This window comes from Rhipicephalus sanguineus, chromosome 2 (assembly GCF_013339695.2).
Source record: "Rhipicephalus sanguineus isolate Rsan-2018 chromosome 2, BIME_Rsan_1.4, whole genome shotgun sequence".
NCBI classification, from domain to species: Eukaryota; Metazoa; Arthropoda; class Arachnida; order Ixodida; family Ixodidae; genus Rhipicephalus; species Rhipicephalus sanguineus.
The window spans coordinates 152138212-152152279 of record NC_051177.1 but is presented as its reverse complement, the minus strand read 5'-3'; the positions used below and the strand labels follow the sequence as shown (position 1 = coordinate 152152279).

Sequence of the window (14068 nt, the reverse complement as noted above, 5' to 3'; positions counted from 1 at the left end):
CATCACTCTGTCCTAGCTCAATTTCCATTGATGATTAACCATCGACACTTGCCCATACTTCTTCATGCACTTACTTCTTCTCGATGGAAAGCTCTGTCTGCAGGGTGACGTTTTTTGTTTGATGTTGTAGGATTGTGATACTCATGCCTAAACTGTGATAGAAAATATGTGCATTACAAATTGCGAGGAATAACTGCAATACACTGGTGTAGAATTTTGTAATATAATGCCCTGTTAGCAATGCTACAGCTTTGAACAAGGCTTTACGCGTTGTATCGAGAGATAAAGTCAAGTGCTAAAATGTAAATAGAATTTACTCAATATGTAACGGTACATAAGCACAAGCGGAGTTATGTAGGAAATTCACTTGCTATTGATGGTTGTTTCGACTAGCAACTTTCATAGCAAAAGAAAAAGGAGCTGGTAGTGCTGGGCTCGGCTCAATGTGCTGGTCATCTGCACTGCCTGATCAGTTCATTATTCAGGAACGTGTTACTATGAGCCGTCCTTTCTGGAGAATTGTATTGTGTACAGCCAATGAACGTTGTGACTCCTGCAGCTATCATTTATATACGACGAATTGTGTAAAGAATTTTCTTATGTTTGTGTAACCGATGCAGAATGCCAACACTTGTATTTACTGTACAAGATGCACAGCTCTGTGCTATTGTGGCATGTATTGAGTTTTATCGTTTGCAATACGTTGCTAATAAAAACAGTGAATAAACCACATTTTCCGACTACTCCTTTTTCTTGCTCAAAAAAAATTATCAAACTTCAAGCTTTCAAGGCTTGCTGGCTCGCGCGCATTCAACTGAGAAATATTTCCAAACAAATGTTTTGTGGACGTCCTGAGAGTCCGAGAAAATTAGAAACCGAAAGCTGTTGAAAACAATATACGCAGCAGCAGTACAACCTGAAAAAATGCAAGCGGTGTTGGTTTCCGTTTGCGGCTCACAAGGCAGGCGTGCGCTCGTCGAGCGCATAACAGACGACAAGCAGCTCGGCGTTTCCTCATCTCCCATCATCAAAGGCCTTGCCATAGCAGCATCAGCAATTTTTTAACACGAAAGTGTTTTATGCCGGGGTTCACCAAGACTTCAGTGACGTATTTCCGTCACGGAAATGACGTCGAAAAAATATGCACTATGAGATGGCAAAGAAAAAATGCTCCGTTAACAGGCATCGAACCCACGGCCGCTCGGTCCGCAAGAACAGATGCCGGGCAGGCTGTCCACTGCGCCACGATCACAGACTCTAGAAGCCTTACAAACGCGCCTTTTATATCTACCGGTCGGCGGGTGGTGTTGCTTTCTGGGAGCGGTAAAGTAATTCGTCATTACTGTTGCCTCCGCGATTAGCATCTGCAACGCGTTACACGTCCCTCCCATTCGGCGCGTCTTCAATAGAAGTTCAATTTTGTCAATGGCTTAACACATCGCGAGGTGGCGACCTTAGCCAAGCGTCGCTTTAAGCTTCGTAAAAGCGTCGGCCTCGCTCATAGCTCTGCGACGTGCGCCTGCCTCACGTGGCTGTAACACCTCGTTTTCCGCTCACGCGCTCGCCCCTAGAAAAATCGGGGCGGCATGACGCGCTTTGCGTTTCCCTCTATATAGTCTGGCCGTGGTGGTCAGTCACATTTTATTATGCCGCGGGATGGCGACCAACTTCTTCGTCCAATATGCGACGCTCTTCTGGCTATCACACCTAGTTCTCTGATTACACTTTCACCGTTAACTACTAAAGCTACCACAAGGGTTTGTTTAATCATTAAGCAGGGACGTTAGTCGTCGGGATGGAGATGTACAACCAATCATCAAAGTGGGCACATCCACGTGAAACCGTGCCATAGCTGTCAGACATCAATATACATTGTGCAAACTCTTATATCAATGTACTGTAAACATTCAGTTACTTCCGTAAGGGCACGCTTTACTTTCGTGTTATTCCGATTCCTATGACGGAGGGATCATGCATGTTTTTTATTGTTTTTTAGTTTCACAGTTTGGCCTACCAAACACCAGGGGACACATTGGCGCTAGTGGCGCAATTATCGAATACCTGGGGGGGTTTACTAGCTGACCTAGCCGTGGTTCTTGTTTCTTCGGCCAGCAATGTTTTTGTTCTTTCTAGAGGGAAGGGGGTGCATGGGGCACGTACTTAGCAGTCGCATGGTTTCATTCTTTATGGCACATGGGGCCCTGTTTTGAAAACTGAAAACGACACCAAAGCTTGAGTGCATGTGATCTCAGGCGCTCCCCCGCTTTGGGGCGCTAATTTCTTATGGTATTTGGGCGAGCGTTTCGAAGTGACGGAAAATGTTTCTCAATTAACCATGCTAGCATTAATTATACGATACATTATAGGATTTATGATTCAATTTAGGGTTAGCCAGACACAAAGCTGCAAATTACAGTAATAAAGTCGCACACAAAACTTTCGCTGTCAGGGGCCCTTTAAGCTCAGTAAGTACATTTGTGAGGTGTAATAAAGAAAAACAAGATAGCAGAAGAACACCAGGGGGGGGGGGTTCAACTTTTTATTTTTCTAGCTTCTATCGTAAGTTATTGATGAGAACTATGTTTCTTTTCAAAAGAAAAGACGATCAACAACGAACCACCTAAGTATTTTATTATGTGATCTCATTCAACCTAACTGCGAGCACAGCGCGTGCACTTGCTGCCGTGGTGCTCATTCCTTGTACTTGCTGCCACTCATAGTTTTGTGGGTGATATGACGCATGATTGCAAAATTGCAGTTGCCTATTTAAATAACATGTCGAGTAACTCTTTCGTGCCTCACAGGTTTCATGCGAGCTCTAAGATTCAAAGCCAAATATGAAAGGGAGAAAACAAGGGCACTAACGAAAGAGAGCCCAGAAAACACGCCACCGAGAAAGAGGCCTGCAGAGGACGTGTGCGCTGCTCCTTGGCACACTGAGAGGCCTAGTGTATGTATTTCAAACTTTGCACATTATTGCAGACATCAATCTTGTTTTGCCATCTGGCCAACAGAATCGATGTTTACTTTCAGGCCTTGGCCGATGCAGAAGACGCTGAGACAGTTGTTGGTCATATTTTGGCAATGACTAAAAAGTCACGAAGGCCAGGCCCGACATGGCCTATATTGAGGACTGTATGTGTAGGATTTTGGCCAGCAGAAGGAAATGAGTGGCCCGTGACAGCCCGTCTGGTGGTGATGTCATAAGGATGTATCCTCTACTTTCAATCAGCTGCATCGTAATTTTTTTCAATCAATGTATCTGCGAATCAAAATTGGCAAAATAGTGCCCAGGAAAATAGGGCACTAGGCTGCTTCGCCCATATACATCTATTCTTGACATCGTCATTTTGTGTAGTATTCGTACATGCATTCTAAATATTTTATTTCATCGTGGTTTAAAAATTTTATTCTGCACTTTACTTGATACAAACTACTGAATTGTTATTCACTGACTGTTTGAAATGTACACTTTGTGCTACCATGATGCATGTGTACAATGGCTTGAACCAGAATGCAGTAAAACCCCAACGAATGTTTTTGATGAGAGTGTCCAAAGCAAACCTGAGAGCTGGAAAACAGGAAAATGACAAAATAATTGAGCATTGGTAAGCAGCACAGTTTATTTTATAGCTTACACTCTACGCTTTAACTGTCGGGTGATTGATTCTGGCCCTTGCGCAACCCCAGTGTCGGTTTGGTTTTGGGATATCATGGAAGCTTGGAAACGTTGAGAAATGGCTTGCTGTGAAGTCAAGGTAGGGCTGGAAAGGGCATACAAGAATCTTGTTTACTGATGATAGCAGCAAGCTAGTGAGTGCACTGTTCGAGTCATGTTTCAGTCCATCGGAGAGTACCCCTGAACCTGACGCAGTGCAGCAGACACGCCAATAGATTAAAAAAAACGAAGCAACAGCTGCAAACCTTTTGTTCTGCAAGCTGCAGAACACACTTGGACCCGTAATCGCAGGCGGAGCGGCCATGCCTCCCAGCAACGAAGAATGGGCGTGGTAGCTCTGCTCTTCAATATACACGTACAAACACAGTAAAGAGGGAAAAATGCGGGCTTCTAGATAAAATCAAGAGATCGTGCCGCCACTAGGATCATGCAAAGTATGCCAATTTCTCGCTTCGCATTTATTAGTGAACGCATAATGGAGAACATACCGGTACATCAGTGACAGTGAAAACGTTAAGAGAAAACTGCAAAACTGCCTGGTGCATTTACTCATGACAACGAGTTCAGTTGTTCGAGTACCTGGTGTAACATAATTGAAAGCCCAGCGCTACGGCAGCCAAAGTGATCACTATTTGACGATACCTTCCGTGGTCTTGTAGCCTAATATGCGAATGCTTGGTAGCTATACACAACACTGTTTTCATAATATTGTGTCGTCGTAGTTTGTAGAAGATGGCCGAATGCCCCGCAAAAGTGACCTGGAAAGAAGCTTTCCGAAAAAATGGCTCCTGTGCTAACTCGTCTTAAAAATCTTCTCTAGTGCATGCATTGCCACACTTACCACGATCTAGTTGACAAATGTAACTGTGGAGTTGAGAACGGCATCATCAACAGAAACGTACTCAATGGATGCTATTTTGTTGGCATTATGCGATTCAGTTCGAGGTGGTAAAAATACTATGCACATGCAGCACACCCAGTAAGGGGAAGCAAATATGTGCGAAAGTTGCCATGGTGCATGCTCTATAATTTATGTTGATTTGATCTGCTGTACAAAGCAGCATGAAATATTTTGGAAGGTTGTGGCGTAAGTCCTTGCTTATCCTTGCTTGTATCAAAATATGATTGTTTGCTTGTTGTATGCAACTGCTGCTGTGTCACTGACGTATATCCTGTTATCGTCGCACTTTTAGCCAGTTGCTCATATTACATCTTAGCAACAAGCTACGACTTCTAAATTTCTAGTGGCTAGGGACCAATCGGCAAGAACGAGTAATCTATTTGAAAAACAGCTCATTTCGTCACTTGCTGCCGTCATTTCGCAGAATTGCTTGACAGGGCTATTGGAAGAACATGTCCTGCTATGTACTTGGTGTGTGAATCTGGCAGATAGTAGCCTTCGAATTTTATTTCATATCGCCTCTCTTGTGCTAGGTAGGTGTAGTCGAACCCCTTTGTAAGAGGTACTGATGTGAAAGACAAATGGGTATAATAGACGCCAGTGTAGCTTCATTGAAATAGGTGTTGATAAAGAAATGCATACGTGGGACCCCTGCTTATAAGAGACACCTCATAGAAAGACAAGAATTGCTCCCTGGTGCATGTCTCTTATAAAGGGGTTGAACTGTGTTTGAAAGTGGCTTTGTTTGTCCCTTTGAAAACTTGACAAAAGGCTGATATTAAGAAGACTAGCAGAAAGGAAGAAAATGTAAACCGTGTAACAGGGTTCTGTTCGGTAGCAGAAACTGACGAGGATGTTCCCAGAAACTATAGATAGGGCCAGCTCAAATACATTGCTGAGCAGTTTAATCTCGCATCTATAGCACCATGGTGCTACAGATATGAGATTGAAAACATAAAGCCTTAAAGTTGTCGCTGGTATGTCCAATGTTGAAAAATTGTTGCAAGGTTTGAAAATGGAGTTTCAAAGCCTTTTCATAAAAACTTGGTGCACAGTCCCTTTTGCTAATTTTTAACTGCATACATATATGAGCACATCTGCAGCTCCTGAAAAGGGCTGGAAAGGATGTTGACAAGCATAAGCATGCATTTGCAGCGCAAAGCTGGAACGAGCTCCAAACGTATATCTAGGAAGAAAGCATTTTAGTCCACGGAAATGTTGAGAAATCCATGACAATTTCCCTGTAGCTTTGTACTACAAATGCGTGGTTGCCAGTTTTTGCTTTTGTAACGGTAACCCTTTTGTCACATTGCAGCATTCCATAGAACTGATTTGCAACATCTGCAGCTCTCTTGTCCATATGACTGTATTCATGAACCTGACTACACGTTTAGCAGTGGTGCCACCCTGTGCAAACTTGTACGGCAGATGGAAGTCAGTCTACAGGGCTGACAGTCATTGAAATGCCTTATGAAAATTTTATAGGTGGAGCTGGAATTCTAGCATTTAACCAAGGTTTTCATAATGGAAAAAGTGGAGGAAGTCCTGGGACCTGCTTCAAGAAAAATAATCAAGAATCAAGGTAGCAAGAAAGAAGCTTCACACTCATACGTTAATGGAAGACATTGATGCTCTTCTCATTGATGCCTCGGAAGATGCCACCCACAGTAATTTCCAATATTTCAAAGCAAACATTAGCACCTTTATTGTACTTAGCTTCCAGTAGTGTCATTCCTCTGATTTTACGTCTAGCTAATCGGGTGCTGTAAAACAATGTATTCGGCAAGATTTGCTTGCGCAGTTCTATTGTGGTTGCTTCAGAGCATGCGTTCGATTAGTGCTGTCGCTATATGCACTTATTCTGAAAATGCTTGCATTGGCACACACCAAGGACAATGTCTGCAATAACACACTCCAAGAAACTGGCATTTCAAAGTCCAAATGCCTCGTTAACATGTAGCAAGTGCAGAGATATCCCACCCTAAGGAAGCCACAAAAATTGCTAAATTATCTCAACTGCTGAACGCCTGAGGCACTCTCTGCTTGCGTAACACATGCACCATTGCTTGAACTTGTCAGCTAAAGCCAGGTTGAAATACAGCCTATGTTCTATGTTCTAAATCTGTGTTCGAACTAATAAAATAAAATTCAAGAAAAGTTGAGGAAAAAGAGCACATTTGAATTAAAATGCAAGTAATCCAAAAGAGTCGCTCATGTACACTTCATCTAAGGTGGCCAAACAAGCTTCCAAACATAAAGGCCAGTAAAGTTAAAAAGTTAAAAGTTGACCTAGTTGGTGCCTCCAGACAAGAATCCAAATTGTGGAAACACTGTTTGGAGCACTGTGACTGGTTACAACCACCATGTAGTTCGTTAAGGGGCTGACAACTGACTGTTATGTGCAATTAGGTCCTGGTGGAAATTATAGTGACAGACACAAGATTACTTTTTTCAATTTGTGTAGAACTATATCCCCTTCAGGCACGAATTATGATACACTGTCTGCAAATGCGTCAAATTCGCATGGCATGATTTCAAGATGCTCGCTATTGGATTCCAAAAAAGAAAACAAAGGAATGTGTTGTGTTGTGTGAGTTTCAGTAATTAATGTTATTTAGCGTGTAACGAATTATCTAATTATTCTGCCATCAGTCGGCTTCAATACTTGCATAAAAAGAATCAACTATTAGGCCCGAAAAGCATGCACAGTTGCTTTTTTGGTTGTATTCGTTTCAAGCGGAGAAAAAAATACTCTTGACGTTGGTCCTGGAACGCGGCACGTCGAAAGATCGTCTAACATGGTAGTGTCTCCAGCAAAGTGATCATCTGCAGCCATAACGACCGATAACGTGAAGTGATAAGTGGCTGTGTGGCGCGAATGCCAGGATGAGCCACGGAGTGCAAGGCATCAAAGACTGCTTGACAGAACGGGAGAGGTACGTAGGGACGAGGACCTCCTGTCGACGTATCACAAACGAGGGGCACGTCACAGTCAGGCACCAAGACGTCAGTCAGGACGAGAGACGTGCCGTGGATTTCTAGCAGGCTGGAGCTCCTCCTCATTCTTCTGGGCGGCAACCATGGCTGTGAAGTCGATGCTCGTTCGGCCGTGTTGTGTTGCATGGATAGCAGCGCGAGAAAGCCCATCGGCAACGGAGTTGGCTTTTCCACTGACGTGGCGAATGTCGCTCGTGTATTTCGAGATGAAGGCAAGCTATCTGATCTCGCGGGGTGCGTAAGAAGTGCTGGTGGACGCTAAAGGAGACGCCGGTGGTTTATGATCCGTAAGAATGTGAAAGACGCGTCTCTCGAGAACTGGCGAAAGCGCTTCGCAGCAAAGTAGATGGCAAGTACCTCTCGGCCGAAGGAGCTGTAGCGGCGCTCGGGAGGGGCAAGCTTCTTGGAAAAGAAGGCGAACGGCTGCCAAGCGCCAGCAATGGACTGTTGCAGGACGGTGCCGATGGCAGTGTCAGATGCGTCTACCATGAAGGATGTTGGGGCGTCGCATTTAGGGTGGCCGAGTAGTGAAGCGCCGGCAATGGCCTCTTTGATGTCTCTAAATGCATGTTCATCATCATCGTTCCAGGGTAGTCGGTGTCTTGACGCCCGTGAGAAGGTCGTTGAGAGGCTGCAGTATATCGGCGCAGCGAATAATGAAACGACAATAAAAGTTGGCGAGGCCAAGAAATTCACGCAGCTGCCTGGCGGTGGATGGCTGAGGAAACTCACGAATGGCAGTTACACGAGTCGGTAGTGGACGAATGCCGTGTGCGTTGACGCGATAGCCGAGGAACTGTAGCTGCGTGACCTCGAACTCACTGTTAGGGCCGTCAACAACAAAGCCGAACTTGCTCAGTCTCTCAAGCACTTGACGTAAATGGTGCTTGTCAGCTTCAGTAGAGGTACTGAAGACGAGTGTATTGTCGAGATAGGCGACGCGGCAGGTCAAGCCACGTAACACATGGTCGACGAAACGTTGAAAGGTGTGTGCCGCGTTGTGAAGACCAAATGGCATGCGTAGATATCGGAACATGTCAAAGGGTGTTTTAATGGAGGTCTTCGGAATGTCTGCGCGTTCGAATGGGATTTTGTGATAGGTTTTGACCAGGTCGATCTTCCTAAAAATGGTGCAGACGTACAGTGCTGAAGTGAAATCTCGGATATGGCAAATCGGGTACCGATCCGGAACAGTGGTTTTGTTAAGAGCACGGTAGTCACCGCATGGGTGCCAATCACCAGTCTTTTTAGGCACCATGTGGAGTGGTGAGGGCCAAGGACTGGAGGAGGGACGAATTAAACCAAGGTCAAGCATGTGCTAAGGGGACCCTTAAGCTTCGCCTTTAAGAGTTGAACGCGATAGCAAAATCCGGCCCCTAGTGCGCACTTCAACCACTAAGTGCATACTTATTAATGTGTATTGTTACACACACACGTACACAGACACTCACGCACGTAAGCGCGCGAATTCTACAGGTTTTCGATCTAAAGCAAGAGTCGCATTGCCTCCAAGATATACGCCGCGAGTGCGCCCTCTCGGATGCCATAAAAAGTCAAGACGTATTTCTCAAAATGCCTCACAGATGGCAGCACATTATAGTTGGCTTGATATGTTTGCCGCTAGATGGACATAGTTGTCCATTTTTAGAGCTGTTTGAAAGTTCGTGTGTGTATTTAGCGGCGACGGCTGCACTAAGCCGGCCTTTTTCAACGTAGTTTGGTGGCCTCGCGAATGCACCTACAAATCGCAGAATAGGCTCGTTTTCGTCGTGACACCTGCCGAAAAAAATGCGTTAAGGAGACTCCTTTCACTACATGGCAGTTATGTAGTGTTTTTTTCCGCATCAACTGCAAGTAATATCATGGCTTTGTGGTAAGACACCTGCTTGCCACGTGCACGGCCCGGGTTCGATCCTCAATGGGACCGAAGATTTTATTTCATTTGCTTCTTTCTCGATTTTTCGGTCACGGACGATTTTTCGCTCACAACCAACGGAGCCGACGCCGACACCGGAATTTCTGCGACACGAGCTCTCTAACGCTATCGTGTTAAAACTCCGTTTTGGCAACGGCGATACGATCTGGTGCGAGGCGACGAGCCCAGGCCAACACGGGAGGATCCTTCGTGACGATGTGATGTGCCACACGGTGGGCGGCCGAGGGCTGAAAGGAGGGTGGTCGGAAGACATCTGGAAACTCGGCATTGACGCAGCAAACGCCCAGGATGGCTAAGCTTGTCTGAGAGTGCAGGATGCGGCTATGCCCTAAGTCGACGACGAGCTTGTAGTGCCATCGGAAGTCGGCTCCCATTATTGGTTGGCTCACGTGCGTGATGACAAAGAGCCAGTGAAAGGTACGTCTGAGGCCAATGTCAAGAGTCACCGACTTTTGGCCGTAAGTCCGGACAGTCGATCCGTTGACCGCGGTGAGAGGATGGGAGTCGGGAGGTTGGCGTCTTTCAGCCAATGTCGAAGGAAGGACGCAGATATCAGCGCTAGTATCGACGAGGCAGCGGACCTTGGTACGACGGTCGGTAACGTGGAAGGGGCGACTGTGCCTGGGGCCGGGAACAGCGGTATTGTACCACCCGGTCGTTGCCACCGTAGGAACAAGGCTGGCGAAAGTTGTTTGCACGCGACCCGTAACGATGATGGTACCAGCGAAGGCCATCGGTAATAATAGAACGGCGGCTGTAAGGTCGCGCTAGGCGTGACCCGCCTGCCCTCCCCCAACTCATACATTCCCGAGCCGAAGTGTATTGAAAAAAATTGGCCGCGTATCTGCGTGCTTCGCTGCAAATGTCGTGTAAAGACGATAGAAGATGCGCTGTGTGAGATATGGACGCCATCTGGCAATACGTCGGGAAACATGAGTGCTGTGTTGCGTGCTGGTAGTCCCGGTGCAGCACCAGGCGAAGACCGGCGGTGACCAACGTGACCGGCGGGGACGCCAGCCAGCCCGAAAACGCGGTTTGGCGCGAAGCGCTGAAGCAGAGAAACGTCCGCACTCAACGAGTACTCTCCACACACTCTTTTATTTACACGTCGCCTGGGTAAAACAGGAACGCCAGAGCGGCGCCCACAACCGGCAGCCTGAAAGGGGTACTGACACAAAATTTCGCGGCCGAGATAGCCTGCTGGATCGATTCCCGTGTACGTGCGTGTACCATCTGCAAAATATCGACAGCGAATAAAGCTTGGAAGGTATTTTATATGAATTTTGAAGTTCGCGAGCGCGATCCAGCATTATAGGCCGCACCTAGTGCATTGACACCCTCGGAGGTGACCCGAGGTGACCCCCCTACTTCCCCTACGTAACCGTTGCAGCCGGTACAAGTTACGATGACGTCGTAGCCGCCATTTCTGTTTTGACGCGCTTCCCGACGAATCGCTCCTCGCCAGCGGGTCAAACCTGAAGTGATTCGCCACGTCGAAAATTCCTTCGATCCCCGCCGCAAAAAAATCGTCGCCATCAGACGATGATGAGCCCGACGACGACAGACCGCGCGGAAATGCGTCACTGTTCTGTGTGCTCACGTGACCGAGCATTTCACTCGCTAGGTGGTGATAGTTGCACCCGGCGGCTTGCCGTTTTTGGAGCTCTGTCAAACCGAAACTGAGGCTGTGTCGGTAATGAGGAGCTTGTAATTAATTATCTGTCGCGCGTTGCAGCAAACGATGTGCCGTGTTATGACTAACAGGCCCCCAGCAACACATTGCAGCAAGAAAACGCGGGACGAAAATTTTTGTGTCAGGACTCCTTTAAGGCCGCCCACAACGCTGCTTTTTCATTTTTTAAATATTTTTTTTTCACCTTCTTGGCCTTCTCAAAACTAAAGTTTTTCAACACCAACCCATGGCATTCGTACAGTGCAATACAGAACCGAAACCGAAACACAACAATGAGCTCGTGCGAAGGGCACGGAGGAAGGCAAATTTCAGCGCAGTCGCGTTTTCAGCTTTGTTGAAACAGCGCTCACTAGACGACGACGAAGTAAAAGAAGGCACAGGACAGGCAGCGCCTGTCCTGTGCCTTCTTTTACTTCGTCGTCGTCTAGTGAGCGCTGTTTCAACAAAGATGAACGCATACCAACTCGCTCAAGCTTCCATTCTTATGCATTTTCAGCGCAGCTTAAGAAACTAGGGTCCTTAAAATTACGTATGTATGCATTTTCTATTAAAGGAACACGCCACCTAATACTTACCTAGTGATGTTGCACCTCAGATATGCATGATATTTACTTTTTGATCGACAACGTTCACAAGTATGAACAGCCGTACCAGTTCAAGACGGCTGGCCCTTGGGCAAGTGGTTCAACTTTGGCCGAGTGGCTGAATCGAGGGACGTGCCGACAAACAGAAAGACAGACAGACAGACAGAAAGACAGACCAAAATTTCTGCGTTTAAGTTCCCCAAGAAAGACTATCGTCTTTAAAAAACACCATCTCCCGCTAAAGGGGACCATGAGTAGATGCAAAGCCGGAGCACTTGCACGATCGCGTTCCGTTGGCGTTCCTTGGGCATGCTACCGAGCTCGAGTCGTGGAATGCGAAGAGCGACGCTACGCGCGTCGTATGTTCCATCTAGCCTGGCCGTTAATTCTCACAGGGCGAGCGGGGAACGCGGCCGACAGGCGGGCGAGAGGGGGCAGCTTAGGAGAGGAGAGAGAAGGGGAGGGAACGCGCATGCGCTCGAGCTCATCGCGGCGTTGCGCAGGAGAGAATTTCGGCATGTCTAGCCTGCGTTTCAGAGGAAGAGTGGAAAGAGGGAGGGGAAGTGGAGAGGGGTATGGGAGAGGAGAGGGGAAATGGGAGAGGGTTGATGACAGGGGTAATGGTGAGGGGGAGTGGAGGAGGTGTGGGGAGAGGGTATGTGCATGCGCAGTAAGGGTGGTCACGCCGCACACCACCTCCGAATTGAGCTCCGCCTCAAGATACTTCGCATCTAAAAATGCCCGAGTTCCGCAGGTACATCGGGCCGGGCTCACTCCACCGCTCCTTCCACTGGAAGACCTGCAAGTGTCGATGACCGCGGGCAACGAGGAAGCATGCGTGAAGAAGGGATAAAGGGAGCGTCCTAGAAAGCCGGGACGTCTTTTGCCTACTCTGCGAGAGCTGGCCGGCTGGACACCGGCACTGCTGCTTTAGGCCCCACTGCCAGTCATTGCTGAACAGTGATCAAGGCCGTGTCTTCTTGTCCGAAGTCGTCGAAGCCATTCTCAAATAATGCAACGCTGTACACCGCAAAACTACTGCTTACCACCCGCAGACGAATGGCCTCACCAAACGCTTTAACTGTACTCTCGGCGACATGCTGTCCATGTACGTCGCCGCCGATCACACGAATTGGGATGTCATTCCGCCCTTCGTCACTTACGCCGACAATACCGCCCCTCAGACCACTACTGGTTCTTACCCCCTTTTTTTTATTCTATGGCAGGCATCCGTCGCACACAATCGACACATTCCTACCATACAAGCCGGATCGATGTGAGTGTGCGCCTACTTCAGCCACAGCCAGATTTGCTGAAGACTATCGCGAACTCGCCGAAACCTTTACTAGACATGACCAAGAGCGGCACAGGAGCGCTCGCGGTGATACAACCACTTCTGTGCCCAACTTCCTCCCTGGAGCTCTCGTATGCCTCTCTATCCCTGCCACTGCAACTGGCCTCTCTTCAAAACTACTGCCCAAATACGAATGCCGCTACCGAGTCGTCGAAGGCATATCCCCTGTAAACTACCTGATTGAACCCATCGAACCATCTTAGGACATGCGCCGTCGAGGGCGCGACATTGTCAACGTGGAGCGCCTGAAGGCCTACCACGACCCGCTCATTGTGACAAGTTGTTAGGTCGCCAGGCGGCTCCTTTTGCGTACCCGGGGTAATTGTAGCGAAGCTTTGGAAATCTGAAGTGGGTCGTCCTCTCCAGCACCTTCTAGTGGGTCGCCCTCTTCGGCTCCTTTCGGAGAGAACGCCGCTCGTGCAGAATGTCGGCCCCTGCTTTGACTCTTGCTGTCGTGAAATGTCGCCGAGTGCCCGCCAATAAACGTCTTTACAATATTGTCACGTGGTCGTGACGTCGACGAAGAAAGCAGTCGGCGTTTGCAGAATGAAACTGTTTATTTGGCCGAACTTGTGGCCGGGAAAATGAGAACTAGAACTACAGCATACACGCTGTACAATGATAGCGGCGAACAGGGCGTCGTCCGTCGATCAACTGACAAGCGGCGAAGTGCGTCGGCTTTTATACAGGTGCTATCGAACTTTCCAGCGATATCGCTGTTGGCGGCGTTATCTCTCGACAAAGTTGGAACATTCTCGCGCGGCGCGCAATCTTAACGGATTGTTCCAAAACAATCGCGAATCTTCCTACACATCACGGCGAGGCCTGCGCAGCGCGTTGCCCACAGTCTTTGTGGGTGAAGCTTCAACTCATGAAATATAAGACTTGCGGCAATATATATAAACTTTGTGTTATAAATCGTTC

The 14068-nt window shown here is 47.6% G+C and overlaps 1 protein-coding gene across 1 annotated transcript; it reads right to left on the bottom strand.

Moving 5' to 3' along the window:
* Positions 1–9626: 9626 nt before the first annotated feature.
* LOC119381980 (uncharacterized) lies at positions 9627–10247 on the bottom strand. The gene has a single exon (XM_037649728.1). It carries the CDS (start codon positions 10245–10247, stop codon positions 9627–9629), a length of 621 nt encoding a protein of 206 aa, XP_037505656.1.
* Between the last annotated feature and the right edge of the window lie 3821 nt (positions 10248–14068).

Coding starts and splice junctions, on each gene's coding strand:
- LOC119381980 (XM_037649728.1), bottom strand. CDS start 10,247: ATGGCCTTCGCTGGTACCATCATCGTTACGGGTCGCGTGCAAACAACT.